The sequence below is a fragment of the Temnothorax americanus genome, unplaced genomic scaffold (genome assembly GCF_048541705.1).
Source record: "Temnothorax americanus isolate GAGA-0224 unplaced genomic scaffold, ASM4854170v1 Scaffold29, whole genome shotgun sequence".
NCBI classification, from domain to species: Eukaryota; Metazoa; Arthropoda; class Insecta; order Hymenoptera; family Formicidae; genus Temnothorax; species Temnothorax americanus.
The window spans coordinates 633,463-651,086 of record NW_027509432.1 but is presented as its reverse complement, the minus strand read 5'-3'; the positions used below and the strand labels follow the sequence as shown (position 1 = coordinate 651,086).

Here is a 17,624-nt window from a genome sequence, read left to right as displayed (position 1 = left end):
TAATTCTGTTCTACTCATTGGATTGAAATGTACAGCAACATTTTCTTATTGTTAGCTGCGAAAATACAATTATTTAATGTGTTCTAATTTCATTTGTATTTCACAACAACAGTTTTAATTTATATATAATTCATTTTCATATTCACAAGAATGGATAAGTGTCAATTAAAATTTGCGATAAAATAAATTTGAGATATAAAATTGAAAAATTTGTTGTTTATTTAAATTAGAGGTTTTGAAAAGAGAATTACAATTTTTTAAACAAACAACTTTGTTAAATATAGATTTTTGTCTGTCGGGACATCACAATAGATTTCTTTTCTTTCCTTTTATATACTTTTCTCTCTTTTTTTTTTCCTTGTAAAAAATATTTTATTTTGATTATCAATTTTTATAGACTTTTGACACGTTCTTATTTTGTCTGTTTCAGAACTGAGAAATACGATAGAAACGCAAGTGAATGAGATCAAGTCGCAAATTGAAAGTAAGTGCAGCCTCCAATGAGCCTATTGCATCGCGCGGTTCGCGAGAAAGATGACGACGACGTCGTACGTTATCATCGGACTCGTGTCCGCCCTGCTACTCGAAGGAGCAAAGGAGGAAGGGGTAGCGGAAGAGATAACGAAGCAACGAGAAAGAGGAAAACTGATACGTGGAGTCACCAACGTTGGAACGCCATCGTCGTGCCAATCAATCGGAGATCAATTTCAACATTCGATTGGTCGATCATTGCTTAAAGCAAAGTGAACGACGAAAATGAGCCAGAAGATATCTCAAGGATTAAAAAAAAAAGGATTCTTAAAAGATTTTTCATTGCCGTCACAACTTCGGAAATCGAAAGAATCCTGTCGAGGATTTTATCCTGCTTAAGATTTGACGTTAAAAATGACAGAAGAATTATCTTTTACGCAGAGAAACGTTAAACGAACTGAAATTGAAAGAAGATTACTAACTGAGCATACAAAATGAAAACCTAAGAATGGATTCAATTCTAAAAGAAATCTTTAAGAAACTTTAAAATTTAATGCTGATAAAATGTTTCGACAATGCCAGTAAATTCAAATGTAATCATCCATTACAGGAACCTAATAATAAAATAACTCAAAGCAAATATATATTACAAATATATATATATATATATATATATATATATATATATATATTTTTTTTTTCAACAAAAGTATTAACTAAATAAACAGCAAAGCATGCTGTTAAATTTATACAGTAAATACCAGAAAATCAGAAGACAAAATAAATCCACAGAATAAGGAATGAGATTAAAAGATGCTTGTTGAGAAAATACAAAAACCAATTCTCTCGATACTTACGACGAGCAAATAAACTTCGAATCCTTAAAGACGGAAGAAATTCTCGACAGATGACCTGATGTTCTTCAGCGCAAAACGAAGAGATCCAGGCATTGACGACATTGAAGAGAAATAAAATTAATCACCAAAAGAATTCGACACAATGGTTATTTTGAAAAGAAGCACGAAACAAAAAATAGACACGGTACGTCTTTTGAAATAATGAAGATCGTGTAGCTAAATATCGCGGAGAAGAATTAGAAATCCAAAAGCTTAAGCTCATTTGATTCGGAAACAAACAATATGATAAAAGAAAAGAATATGTGTAAAAAAAAAAACAAAAGGAGAGATGACTGAAATATTGTCGATCGTCGATGGTGTTCGTGAAGGGAAAATTTAGGGGGTAAAAAACGATGTAATCTACGATGAAGAAAAAAAAGAAAAAGAGAGAGAATGCTGACTCGACCAGAGTGTGATTTTTTTATGTAATTGTTGCAGTTAAAACGAAGTGTGAAGTGATGTTGTTTTATATAGGATAATTAGGTGTTCTGTAGAATGTGTTTAGATGTAGTATAGTTTATAACAAATCAATTATCTGGTATGACGAGTGAGGTATCTAACTGTGGGTACTGTGTTATTTTCTATTTATAGTTGGTCTAGGTATTCTATAGTTATATGGAGAATTTTTGGCGCAATTTGGTGATTTAAAAACTATTACTTACTACAACTATTGATTATTACAGGAACTAATGATTCACTCTTTAATTATTACCAGTATTAATGATTTGTTTATCTAGATATTTTATGAAATATCTAGTTATTCTGTATTTCTGATGATCTAGTATTGCGAACGCTTCAGATATGTTAATTGATTCTCGGATAGGGATATAGTATATAGAAATTTTTAGAATGGTCTCAGAAATTTTTTAAAGAAAATTCATCGAGGCTTTCTAAGTTTCGTATCCGACGATTATAATTATAGAGTCTCACAGCTGCCGTACGACGATTACGGTTTTTGCATACCTAGCTAGGAAATAACAAGCGTGATTCGTGCGGTGACCAATTAGCTTCTCATTTTTCCGGAAATAAAAGATACGTAGCAGGAGGTGCTTCTTGCTACGTGCAACTATATTGTTGTTATTATGGTCTGTGTGCAAGTCGGTCAGACATCGGCTGTCAAATGGGAAACTTCGGAAGCAATTAGATATTCGAATATGGACCTCGAAACTTCCCTATTAGATAGTCAATTAACAGCTCCAACGAATGCGTCGTACAAAAACTGTACTATGCTTTACATCGCTGCACTTATAGTCTGACTGTCTTCATTTTAATTGCTCTCCTCTTCTATCATATTTATTATTAAATTCTTCTTATTTTAAATAATAATTATTGCTGCTTTTGACTGTAAAACTATGGGTTGCTAGCTATATATAAACTTCTTTAATCATGACGTAAAAAAGCAAGTTGTAACATCGTGTAAAATAAAACTTATTAGTAATCCAACTAAAAATTGGTCTCAAATGCAAAATTACAATACAAAACTAATTATATAAGAGAAAAATACAAAGTTAAAATTTTTAGAATTATAAAAATGTAAAAATTAATGAGCAGATATTCGAGAGTGACACTGTTAATAAAAATCAAGAAGTAATAATCTTACAAAATCATCTAATTCTGTCGTCGATTAATCTACTAATTAATTTATATCGCCGATGCTAATGTTAGCAAGCATATTGATTTTCACTATTTGTGACCAATGTCCGATTTATATCCACTTTTATTACACATACACACACAATTATTATACTACTACCATTATATACTGTTATATTCACTATGGCTTCACAGCATATTGTCTTTTCATAATTGATACAAGTAAAATATAATGCATTGAATGGACAAGATGTGCAATAAACATATCAGAGCCAGCTATATTTACGCATTTAGTACGTTCAAGTTCAATTTATTGATAATAAATTACAAGTGATTTAAATCCACTAATCTGATCTATAGAGCACATGCAAAATTGACGGAAATAGTTACGATAGCAGAATGAAGACGATAATACAATATTTGCTAACGAAAAAATTTTTCTATTGTTTTAATTGGTTAATTGATACGATAATTTATTTCTTCGCTAGCAGTCAATGTTTTATAGTTAAACGCTAATCTCTTTTTTTAGAAATAAATATTTAATTATACATAATGCCGCGCTATCTGGTCGCGCAGCATACGGCTCTCGAGATAGATATACACTTGCAAATATCGCGTGCTCGAAAATGCCTGGTGCAGGGCGGAATATTTAGCTTCTCTCGCTCGTTATAAACAATAACGATAAAGTTTATATATGTATGTATATAAACATAAATTAAGAAAAAAGATGAAAGAAGCAAAAAAAGAAACGTATGTTAGCGCGTTAAGTTTTTAGGGAAGATTTTTCGGATAGTGAAAAAATAATAACAACTGTAGTTGAGTTATGTAGTTGATAGAAGTTCGTTCGACGACTGTTTTAATACACTAAGGAGAGAAGAGAGAGAAGACGGTGATGAAGGAGTTCTTATTATTATTGTTATCGTTATTATTAATAACGCTACTATGATTATTAAAAATTGCTATATACTTACAAGTGAACACATCGAGCGCCACGGCAAATCACCACGAATTGCGAATAATCATAATTATTAGTCCTCGCTCTGCCATTCGTCTAAAAATTACAAGAGATTGTAATTTAATAAGACAAATAGTAATGGTGAAAAATACGATATCAATACAAACATTTTATTAAATTCGAAAACAGAAGAAAAGAAGGTCAATACGATTTAACTAATGAATTAATTAGAATTAGATTATTGGCTTTGCGTGTTGTTTCTTTTAGAATTTTTAAATTATTGATTCACACTCCATATTTTTAAATATTTTATTACATCTGGTTTAACATTACAAAAGAATTGTTATGTAGGTATAGATTATCGTTTCGAGATTATTGTGTTAAAATTATTAGGTTACTCGTCCAGAAGTTTAATTATCTGTTTTTTGTTAATTTAAAAATATTTAAATACATTTTTATATGCATTTTAAGAAAAATTGTAAATTTTATAGTAATTCTTAAGATTTTCAAAAATTATTATGTTATATTAATATTAAAAATTAATTTGTTATTAAAAATTAATTATATTAATGTTAAATTAAATGCAAGTGAAAAAATTCCTTTTGCCTTAGCTAATTTTGTTTTTGTGTGGAGTATTTCACATCTAATTTTTTAATTATTTGTAATAACAGACACACATGCAACATATGTTGGAATAGGTATGCCGTAAAAATGAAAGCAGAGATAAACAGTGAGAGGGAAAAAAGACGTTTAGTATATTGTAGAACCATTTTTGTACAGAAGACAGAGAAACGAAATGTATTTTCTTATTTGAACGTGTTAAATTCATATACATTCTAACATTTCCTTAACCCTCGATGAGAGGGTCATGATAGAATGAATTAATAATACATTCAATTCGTAAATGATAAATAACAAATTGATGATAAAGTGATAAATTGGTTTGACAGGGTGAGGTCAAAATGCTCTAATGATAGAATATTATAGTATCTATGTATATGCTTGTTCTTTTCAATTTTTATTTATTGACTTGCTTTGTTAATTAATTTTATGAGTATTTTTTAAACTTTCTAAATTTCTACTAAATAGCTCGATAATTGAATTTCGTGACAAATTTTCATGATTTTTATGACTTAAAATTAAAAGTTTTCTTTATCTGATTATCTAAACAATTTTTATTTGATATAAGTTGGATTTTAAAGCTTGAAAGACTGAAGTTTAACAACAAAGTTAGTGGTAGAGCGCATGGAAAGAAATAATTGCGAATGAATTGGACGTCACTCTATTGATTTATGGTTAAATGATCATTAAATTATTATTCTAGAAATATGATAACTTCAAATCTGTTCACTTTTGGTCTCTTTCTCTTAAACTTGTCTTTTATTTTACTTCTTTTATTACTGTTAATATTACAGTTTACAAACTTAACTACTTTTCCCTTGTATCGCCACAAAACTCCGAATTTCTGGAAATTTGTAAAACATGTTGCTTTTTAATGTTTTTTATTTCTCCTTTAATATCAATCCTTCTCTTTTTTTTACTCGTTATATTTGACTATTTTAAAATTTCTTTTTTTTGTAATTTCCTGTTTAATTTATAGTTTTGTAATTGGTATTTATATATTATATTTCACTTGTATTATTTTTTAATGTATTGTAAGTGTTGAATTTTTTATTTGTACAGTAATTTTCTAATTTTAATTACCATTTTTGTAATATGTGTACTATTTTTGTTGTACAGAGAGATCTGAAGAAACTTCCTCAGTTTTATGAAATGCGATTTAATTTATTTTTATATTGTTATTTTTCTCTGCGTATTTTCAGTATCTATTTCACTGCTCAGTCGATGATTTTTTTCGCAATAATATTGTAAAAGAAAATGTCAGTGATTGTGCTTATTTTGCAAACACTTTGCAAATTGTTATGCGTAACTCTCTCAACATTATCCTCATGGACGTTTAGCAGTTGCATAAAGCAAAGTTCGGGCCCTTCGGGTTAAAACCTATGGTGAAACTTCTCCTAAAATTATTTGAAAATAAATTTTGTGTTTGTAGGATTTTTATTTTATCCTTATGATATCCTTTAAATATTTTGTTCTTAAGAAATCTACAAATTATACTATTATATGTATTTCATTTTTCTACAAAAAATTTATACAAAATGTCATTAATCTTGTCTGAATCCGAAAAGATTTAGGCACCGCTAGCCAAGGATTAATTATCGTTGAACAAATAGCAATATTCAATGAACGCAAACAGAGCGTTTCGCTGGCCGCATTTATTCCGCGCTTTCATCGTAAAAAAATCGCAAACTTTCTGCAGCAATTCGCAGAAAGAGCAGAACCGCTTCTGAAGTTCGCCAAGTTCGGCGACGACCAAAAGTTTTGCAAAAATCGCTGACAACGTGCTACCTTCTTTTTTCTTCTTCTCAGTTTTGTTCTTTTCAACTTGACTCTTTTCTCTCTGCTATCTCCCGTCCTTTCCTTCTTCTCTCCTTCCCATTCTCCTCTCTCTCTCTCTCTCTCTCTCTCTCTCTCTCTCTCTCTCTCTCTCTTTTTCTCGGTTTTCAGAGCAAGAAACTCCATCATCCGATGCGACTCTGCAGCTGTTTGTTCACGAAAAACAAACCAAAAACTTTTCTTTCCGCATTTGACTTATCCCCGTTCCCCTTTCGATCTTGCTTGGAAAATGTGAATGAGGATTTTCATAGGTTTAAAACTGATTTGTGGTCTTCAAGATCACGTTCTAATCGAGAGACATGATTGAGAAAAAATAGTCATAAATTAGATACGAATGAATTAATTGCTCTTGGAGAGATTGAATTTGTAACTTAGGGGATGGTGTAGAGCAATTGTGTTATATAGTTATGTTTATGGTAAATTGAAATTGATCAGATTCTGAAATTACATCACATTTTTTGTAAAAAATGTTATTTTATTATATTTATATAAATATCTGTATATGCAAAATTTTTTATTTATTTTTTATTAATTGTTGTTTTTTTTGCTATAGTTATTATATTATTTTAATTAACTGGCGTAAGATTTGTCTTGTAATAATACAATAACGTAATATGTTTGTTATATGCAATTATTTATTAATTTATTACTTATATATTTTTTATTCTATATATATATTTGTTTTATTAATTAATTTATTTTACTGCTATTTTTTCAAGATATATATTTATTTGCATTAAATACTAATATGTAATTTCGTGAATTAGATGAAGATTTATGAAAACATACAAATTAGCTGCGTATATGGGATCATAGAATTAATCAAGTTTTTTCTATACACATTTCGTCTCATATACAATTATAAATTGAATCATTATTATACTTATTTTTATTATATTAAACATCCTAAATAGACAAAGAATGTTTAGAAAAGATAATGGTTCAAATTAATATATAAAAAAGAATTCGTTAAACCAAGTAAAAAAATTTCAATCAAAGAGGATCCGCATATCTTACCGTTTTCAAAATATACAAAATGTCACGTGTAGAAAATGTCACGTTGCCGGTTATAGTGAAGGCTAATGTGTTGACATTCTTTTTCTGGGTTTAATATATTCAACTATCCAACATATCGATTTTCAAACCATTATTTTATAAACATTCTGCATCTGTAATATTTGCAACTACGATTGTCTTTGCGTTTTTCTACGGAGTTATGCAAAAAAAAAGAAGTGATCTTGACTGACAACCAAACCTCCAACGATTCGCGCACGAGAATCAAGGAGACGATCGACTAATATATCCAAGACGCGGAAGAAACAAAAAATTATTTTTTGCATATATTTTTAAATTGTACTCGATGTGTAATCTTTCATCTATCTATCGATATGCATGTCAAATTTCTACTCCGCTTCACGTGTCTTCTTTATCAATGTCACTGACTGGCTGATCTTCTTCGTCGCGCAGCTTATTGCTCTCGTGTATCTGTCTGTCTGGCTGAAGATCTTCGAAAATTACCCTGTAACGGGTAATTCGTTCCACGATTAATCCCAAACGGCGTAATCAATATCGAAACCTCTCTAATACAATTTCAAAGAAGTTGAACTCATCGTCATGCGCTTCGTTCATAGATATATATATAATTTCTGTGACATATTATAATATTATTTATTTACAAAAATTACGTGAAGTATATAAAGATTTAAAGTTTATTGTATAAAAGATACGAGATAAATAGCAATTAAAAATTATAATTTTACTCTATTTTATTAATTATGTTATTGTTAATCCTATTTATAATTCTATTTTTGTAATATTATATTGACATTGATATTATTTAAATATATACTTATACTAACGATAATAATTATATTTATCGTCAATTTCTTAATTTTAGGATTAATATAATCAAAGAAAAAAATATATATATTAATACAACACACACAAATATATACATATATATATTTTGTTATCAGAAAGATAAATGAACGACGAGGTCATTTTCGAAGATCCGATCTCGGCCGAAATTTACGCTCTTTCCTGTAAATCGTCTTGCGTGTTTAATCATCCTGATTAACTCTCATAACTGCAAACGAAAGATTTATAGATTCTTATTTCATTGTCAAGTTAACAAATTTATAATATTAGATACATTATGATAAAAAGTCTTAATTTTTTCTTGGAAAACTTATAATTCTTATATAGTAATACAGATATTATATCACACAGACATCTTCTTTATATTTATACGGAAATTTTTTTTATTTATAAATTTTGTCATAAAATATTTAATTTAATTTCTCAAATTGCTATATTTCGTAGTTATGAGTTTTTAATTAGGGTACTGACACCGTTGCTATACTCTTCGAACATCCTCGCGATGTACCCCGCCGTTCAGATTATATCCAAAGCGATGTTATACTCGAAGTCAATTACTCAATATAAATCGATTTACCGAAGATATATGCATATACGTTTTCTCGTATAATTTTCAATATACGCAGTATTTATCTGTTGTAGGTGTGTAAGTCGAATATATTCACAAATTAAGATCTGTACAAGAGGGAGCATTAACATTTCCCGATATATTAAAATTTACAAGACTATTTTATAAATGTTAATGTGAAACACATAACATTTGATGTTTTACGAATATGATTCCTTATACTCTTTTTATATTTTCGACAGAATTTTTATAATAAGGTTCTCTGTGGATCCACAAGAACATAAAGATGTTAAAATATTTAGATTCAATAAACAAAACAATTAATTATATTTGAAATTTGACCAAAATAATGCACATATTAAAAAATCCCAATATCTGGATACTAGTAGACCTTCGAATACTGGACTTAATGCTCTCGCTTGTAGAAAGACATATGGCGACACACTTAAAGGACCAGGAATGTTCTCCGGAACAAACTTTAATCTACAATTAAAAGCGGATTATAACTAAAAACATTGACACCCAATAATTTAACTCTTTAGTAAAAAGTAGACAGGCTTACCATGACTGAAACATTATCCTGGTCTACTTAATTGTAATGGCCATTTAAATGCAGCAATTAACAGTGACGTAAAATATTTTGCTTAATCGCTTTCTCTCGTCTCACTTATCGCGACTTATCCTCCTGTAATCGTAATGGTCCTGCATTAATCTCTATACTAATCTCTCTATTAACTGCTGTTGCTCTAGAAAACTTTTGATGTGTCTCTACGTAGCACGTTTAAATATATGGGAATCAATGTTAATACGTAATAAACAAATATCTCTCTCTATAATTTTTTCAATACTTAATGTCTTTGTCATTTAATTTTATATTTTTTCTTTAATTGTATATAACTGTTATGTTTTAATCTTTGAAACATGACATATAAGAAGGCAACTTATTCATTTTCCGCGAGAGAAATGATCATTAAAAGTATGGAATCGGATTTCATTTAATACTAAAGTAAGTTATAAATTAAGAATGAGTTTGACTTATAAAAGTCGGTTAAACAGTCCCCACGACTTTTGATTCCCATATTAGTTAAAATGTTGTATGTGAAATGCATGCGCTCTTCGTTGTAACGATGTTGTTCTTGCTATGCAAAGGACACGAAGGCTAAGCTGAGTGAAATGCATTGATTAATTATCGTACTCGCGCTTAATCTGAATTTCAGATTGATGCAAATGTATCTCAAGTACATGTTATTTGAGAATGCTAATTTCTCTCTACAGTTATTTTTTCCTTTCGATGTCAGATGTGGTCTGCTTTGTTACTACAGGTGTTAATTTTAATTTCAAAGAAAGATATATCTGAGATATATCATGCTATTGTGAATAGTCCGTTATAAATAAGGTGAAAGTTTGCTTTATTGGATTAACATTTTATAATATGTTAAAATCGATGGTTCATATATTATTAGATATATTTAACTTACAATTTTTTATAATGTTAAATTCGATATGATAAATAGTAATTTTATATTAATATATTTACAATTAAGTACAAAAATCCAAACTTCTTATGTCAAGTATTTGCAAGGTTTAACAAATTTTGTGAAATTAATTGATGCATTCACTATCTTTCCTTCGAAGCAAAACAAGAATTGTTTTCGTCTTCAAGATGCTATTCTCGCTCTATATACAACTTAAAACTAATTATATTAGTTGAATCTTTTCAAGAAATTATGTTAACGATCAACTTATCAAGCAATTAAACTTAAAAATTAATTATATTTTATATTACTTGGCTCTTTTCAAGAAATTATGTTAATGATCAACTTGTCATACAATTAAAACCACATGTACATGCCGAGACAAAAACGAGATTTATAAAATTCCATAAGAAGAAAAAATACAGAGGTCAGTGTAACTCCAATTTTGAAATGATTGTTCAGAAATGGAATCTCGAAGACGAAAACATCTCGCTTGCATCGAAACTTCGTTGTTCAATGAAAAAAATGATGTGCTCTTTCTCTCAATTCTATTGGAGATGAAACGCTATATGATGTATTTTCTCTTGATCGGATATTTAGCTCTCTCTGTAATTTTTCCGTAGTGTCACTTAATTATAATGTAATTACTTACGTGTAACGCGTATATACGTTGCGTTGCACCCTACTTCTCTATTCTATACTTAATCTATGTAGTAAAATAGAAGAAAATATGAAGCAAAATGTAATGGCATGTAAAGCAAAAGAACATCAAATATTCGATGTTGTCGCTGATGCCGATGTTACTGCTGACTAATGTCGTGTGTCGTTGTTGTTTCTTAATAATCAACATTAACCCTAAACAATATGAGAAACTGTTATTTCGCGATTTTGAAATAAGTCATTAGAAATCAATATTTTAATTACATAATCCATATCAAAAAAAGTTATATAAATATTACAAACAATTATCATTATTGCTCCTATTATATTAATTATGTATTTCATTATTATATATTTCATCGTTACATGTTAATATTTATTAATTTATTATAACTTTATACTTATCACATTAATAACAAAAATATTATTAAATATTTTCTCGTTAATTTGCTTCTGCAAAATAAAAAACTAAGAAATAAAATAATTTCTTTGAGACTAGATTCATTAAGTCGAAAAGTTCTTATAATATAAGTTATATTATTATAGTAGAACTTATAGTTGAATTATAAATTATATTGTTTGGGGATAATAATGCTCGTCGCCATGTCGCTAATATGAAAAGATCGTCGGAAAATTTCTGCAACTCGAGGAATTCTCCGTACGATAGCTTAATGTACGATTAACAGCAAAAAATGAAAAAATTTCTACAATTCTGATGCATATAATCACGTTATTATTTTGAGTCTTTCTTCATTTGACCCATTTTCAATTACAACCATTATTTATGTCCCATATACAATTATAATTACTATTATGAATTGAGAACGTAGAGACTAACTTATATATTAGTTTAAATGCAATAGTTCTTATTTCCATTTATTTGTTTTTTATTTAATCACTAATTCGTAGCATTTTTCGAAAGAAAACACACGTATTTTTTCTGTATAATCATATTTGCATTCTTCTGAAATGCTCTCGGACTTGCTCAAATCATTTTTATATTTATGTTTTATTGTCTCTCGTGCGTGCAGTGCAACATGTCGTACTTGCGACAAGTGCATAACTTTCATACATTAATGAAGAATCTAACACTTTCGCTCCCTTTCCCTTCAGCCACCCTAAGCCAATCTCGCGTGGCACGTGGCACGTGATATATACATTATACATACATGTCAAAGAAGAAGAAACGCGCGACAATTTGTGTTTTGTAGATTTTCACATGTGAGAACCGCTCTCGAAATAATGCGAGAGGCACATCTCGCGTCTCAGCGTACCGAATATTTCTAATCTAATACCGATCGATCTATCGGCTGATCTACCGTGAAGCGAAGTTAGTTTTTGTCTCACTTCGCGACTGGAAAGAACACATAAACACATGCAGATTGATTATGTAGACGATACGAGAAATTTGGTTAACGATGCATTGTATTCAGTACAAACGTTTATTAGTATCTGTGAGTAGTGTAGACATAGAATAATCTAAATTACGGTTTATACAGATAATCAAGGTAGGCAAGTAATAGAACGGAGCAGGCGTGCGTTTCCCTTTCTACAAATGAGGAAAGAAGAAGAATATAATGCAGCTGCTGCTTTCTATACGTGTCTATTTACGTTACGTACACGGTGATATTCAAATTTTCTACATTGTATTTAGGCTATATACAAATCGTGTTTAACTTCAGCAGTCAAGAAGTGTCGTTGAAGTCACGAATTAACTCCTCTTCACCGATCGTAGGCCACAACATCTCGTTGATCGCTCGATCAATTCCTCGAATCAATTTTTCTTCAATGTTAAATCATTAAAAAAAAAAAAAAAATAAGTACTCGACGTCAATCATGGATTGACAATAGAACGGGTAAATCTCAAATGTGATCGGTCGATTCTGAGAAAAAATGAATAGGGAGGAGAAATGGAACGGCAAAGAAATTGAAATAAACTTAATTCGTGTTACATCCGTGGACTGAGGATTCGTCACTATAACGATTTGTAAATAATTAAACTCAAGAATCTCAAGATTCTCAGGATTCGATCTTAATGTCACAAACTTTAACGATAAATAATACTGATATTAGCCCAATCGACAAAATTGAATAATTTAAATATTCTATAAACTGAAAGTGACAAAAGCTCTTTTAAACAAATTTCAAGTTTCCGTACCTACGAGGGGACTCGACTTTTCTAAATCGCAAATTAAATTTCCGTTCCTCCATCTTCTTCGTTCGACTAGTATCGATCCTGCTTGACTACTTGATAATCAAGGAAACTATTGAGAGGATAGAAAAACCAGTAATAATTCCTAAAAAAAAAAAAAAAAAAGACCTCGTTAAGCCCAAATAGCGCCGAAAATTTTGAGGATCAAGGCGGCAGATGTTATGTTTTTTCCATGTACATAAAAATTTCTAGGGACATCTCGACCTACATCTTAACTCGTTATCGTTTTTACAATGATGGTTTTATCGTAAAACCGCAACCGAGAGCGAATACGATAAAAAAGTAAAATTACAATACGGGCGGGTTTCTCACTTCCTCGAGACGTTTGTATTTACGAAAGAGTTCCTAGATATGTCCTTTAGATTATAAAGAAAGTCTTTAGGTGAACTCTAAGAATTGTAGATGTTTAGATCCTCGTGGATAACATTGATTTTTGCGGATTAATTTGTGAATTCTTGGGTCTGTGAATTCTTACACCTTTGGAAGTGTAGATTGTTGAACTATTAGATATTCGCGCCATCCTAGGATTCTTAGACTCGAGAATTCCTCAGTTTTTAAATTTAGTTGCCTGGAAATTTTTAGCTTTCCTTTTGCAATCAAGTTGTTAGTTGAGTATCAATCCCGTTAATCGAGAGAAGAAATAATTATTCGCACAATGATTATTATTGAAATTCGATGATTAACGCACGATCTCGAGGAACACCGGGAAATTCGAGAACACCGACTTGGCTATTCAGAGACAACGACACAGCGCATTATAAAGTAATAATGATAACTTAACGTTAATCGATTACTATTACGATCGCTCACATCGCGAGAAGTGATGACGATGATGATCATTTACAGGTTGTCCTCGAATTGCCGCGTTTACTTTAAAAAATCATTTTAGAATAACAAATGAGAACAATAATAGAAGTTCGAATAATAGAACGCCTCGTGAGTTTGATATATTTCGACTTACAAATAACTCAAGTCAACGTACAGGTAATTTATGTCGAGCATATTCGCGTAGCCATTTCTTCTCGTTATTTGTAAGTAAAAAGCTATTTTCTCAGTATTTCAGCAAGGATTGTTGTTGTTTGATTTTCTTTCTGGAGCATTAACGAGAAGAAACGCGATAGTTCGAGGATGACCGTGGTTAGAGAAGTTAGGCGTTAAGCGAGATACATTATTAAGAAAAAAGTTAACAAACCATATGTGGTTAAGTAGGTAGACTTTAGCTTTATACACAAGAGAGTGCTGAGGGAATATTCATGGAAACGAGAGAGAGGGCAAGTGAGAGAGAGAAAGAGAGAGAGAGAGAGAGAGGGCGAGTGAGAGAGAGAAAGAGAGAGAGAGAGAGAGAGAGAGAGAGAGAAAGAAAGAGAACTTTGTCGATGATTGTAAATGAATTACGAAAAGAAAAGCGTTAAAAAGACTCCGCATTTTCGACTGCCATTCGAGTTAGCAATTGATTCGTTATACCAACATGTCCGAGCGAACTTGTGCGATATTTGTGGAAAGGTGTTATCGTTATTACCGCTGTCGCAAGAATTATGTACAAGACGTTCAAAATCAAATGTGTTTTTTTTTTATTTACAGATTCTTCAATTAATTTTGAATCAATTATTGAAAATTTAACGGGACGTTATTCTACAAGATAAATATTATCCGATAATAAATAGTTTGAAAACTGAATTTTAAAAATTAACTGGTCTTTGGTTTTTTTATAAAAATAAATTATATATATATATATATTCCAACTAACATTTTTAATAAAGAAAAAATCGATTGAATATTAACAACAGAATCTACTCGCAGATGAAAGTAGCGTTGATTGGACACCCTTGTATTGTTGAACGTCATATTACTTTGAAATTTACTTTTATACTAATATTACTTTCTCTAAAAGAATGAGAGAGAAAGAGAGAGAGAGAAAAAGAAAGAGAGAGAGAGCGTAGTTTCATAATATGGTAATATTGTATAAATATTTAAACTTTCCATGTTAATTCAAATATTTGAGGATTGTATAAATTATTTCAAATTAAACTCCGTCTAATGTTTTAATGTTTTGACATGAGCATTATATATTCTGTCTTATATTAATCTATTAGGACACTATATAAATTAGTAAACAAATTATCATACTTACAAAATAAAAAAAATTGGAAAAATTTATTTAATAACAAAATTTAATCAATGTTAAAAAAGTGGATATTAATAACAACAAGGAATAATGATGTAAAAAATGATAATTTTATATATTTTTTGTTTAATTTCGCGAAATTAAATTTAGTTCCTTTTCTTACCATAAGAAACACATTAAAAAATAAATTAATAATCCAATAGATTGAAATAAACATGAAAATCTTTCGTCGATTTATATAAAACTTTCTGTCTTATTTTATAATAGTAATTGACATATTTGTTCTTGACGATAGCGTACGTTCGATATTGTTGCGGACCAGACTCTTCGTGATTTCGTTAAACCAAGAAGCAATACTATTGATGCCTACAATTACTATTATCGAACGAGTGCTTAAGTAAATTACGATCAATCCTGGAACCTTAATGAAAGGTTACTAACTTTAATTCATACAAAAAAATTGGACATTTAATCATAAACACAGTTTCAAAAATTATAATTTAGTTATAATAAATAATTTAACAATATATATTCAAACACAAAATTTTTATAAATTATGTTTGTTATTATCAAAAATAATTAAGGTTCTAGGATTAACAGCGAAAAATTTAAAAATTTTTATGACAACTTTTCGCAGATCTGGAATATCTTTATAAAACAAAGTTAAACATCTCAGAACGTATCGTAATAAAGGGATCAGTTGGAAGGAATAAAGACAAAGGTAAAAGAATTGGATTATTATAATCTAATCTAATCTAAGAGATCTACGATAACTTGGAGATAAGTCTGAGCTTATTTTTCTTTTATGCGGGCAAATATCTGCGAAGAGATGTCCTTAAACTAAGAACGATTAGAATAAAATTATTTGGAGAATTTATCAACACACTGAATGTAGAATGTGAGAAGGAGTGAACGAGAATCGCACGAAGCTTGCTCGGAAAATGAATGGAAGGTCGCGAATGATCTGAAGATTGTCTGGACTCTTGAAACTTATGAACAAATTAACTCTTCGAGTCATAAGTTTGTGCTTTGCTAAGGCTCTTGGGATTTTTCCGTTATATTTTCGTCCTAGTGGCGGTTATTAATTTTGGTCATAAAATCAAAAATCGAATATATCCTAAGGAATACATGATTCTTATGGCTACACTCACACAATTTAAATTTTAATTGATCAAGATTTTGTGTTCTTAATTTCCAACATCGAATATTAAATTTCGTGTTAAGAAACTGTAAATATTGAATCTATCTATATTTCCTTTAGAGTTTCTTCAATTTTGCATTTACTTGATCTGACAATTAAGTTTGTAGACATATTCCTTTTCCTAAGCTGACAGAGCACACTAAAAATGACGAAAAATTACACGACAAGATACTCGTGTAATTTTTCATTTATCTTCAACAGTATTTCAATTAAATAAGTGTATGGACGCAGAAAAAGATTTTATTTTAAAAGACTTATTATCAACTTTACGAAAATGAGTTGCATTAAAATCTGAATAAGTTTTATCTAAACGGATTTAATTGTCAGACCATTTATTCTTCTTATGACTAATTGTTAAAGATTTGTATATATCCTTCGCTTTATGGAAAGCTGGGATTCCGAAATCCTCGAATCGGAGGACTCTTTTGCGACAGATGAAAAAGAGAACGCTGAAGAGAAAACAGGAAGCTCGCGTGAACAAAGGAAGCAAAGTAAAAATGACAATGTATGGCGGAGAAATAAAATCCTTGTATAAAGTAGCAGTGCGTAGAGGCTAACCTAATCCATAAAGGAATGATACAAACGAGTTTATTGTTGAATATAATAATGTATTATGTAACATTAACAAAGTAAAAAAAAAATGTAAGAGAAAGAGACGAATAATGATAATATTATATTGTTGTTAGATATATATATATATATATTATATATATTATATAAAAAAAACCTTAGAAATTAAGTGACCACCCAACATTCACCCACACAAGTATACACTCTCGCAGGATATACAGGGTGTCTCGACGAAAATGTATTCCAGTAGAGGAGACGCTTATACTGCTCGAGTAAAATTTGTGTTTGTTTTTTTCTAGCGATGACTTAATCTGAGATATTTGTTGAAAATTAATAAAAAGCAAAAATAATCAAGTATTTTACTTTCTTATCAATCACATCGAATACTTCCCTGACAAAATCCTATTTTAGACAAAAATTAAAGTTTTTCTTTCAAGGAATCGTTTTTTTTTCTTCGACGAGTCATTGAAAAGAATCCCAAAAAGATCGAAACATTTAACTTCTCTTGTTTGATGTTTAACTTTTACAACATACATGCCTTTTTTAGATATATATATAATTTA

The 17,624-nt window shown here is 29.8% G+C and overlaps 1 protein-coding gene and 1 long non-coding RNA gene across 3 annotated transcripts in view; one reads left to right on the top strand and one right to left on the bottom strand.

Annotated features, from left to right (window-relative positions):
- Nucleotides 1–17,418, top strand: part of Cpx (synaptic transmission protein complexin) — a 127,723-nt gene extending 110,305 nt beyond the window's left edge. For both annotated transcript variants that reach the window (XM_077410389.1, XM_077410390.1), the window contains one exon: nt 431–17,418. In XM_077410389.1, the coding sequence (XP_077266515.1) occupies nt 431–504 (74 nt within the window). In that variant the 3' untranslated portion in view covers nt 505–17,418. The remainder of the gene's footprint in view (nt 1–430) is intronic.
- The window catches only part of LOC143899792 (uncharacterized), a 33,205-nt gene continuing 19,267 nt past the window's right edge, over nt 3,687–17,624 (bottom strand). Inside the window, exons 2-3 of the long non-coding RNA XR_013257603.1 lie at nt 3,932–4,011; nt 3,687–3,824 (exon numbers count right to left, since the gene is read on the bottom strand). This is a non-coding gene — a long non-coding RNA (uncharacterized LOC143899792). The remainder of the gene's footprint in view (nt 3,825–3,931; nt 4,012–17,624) is intronic.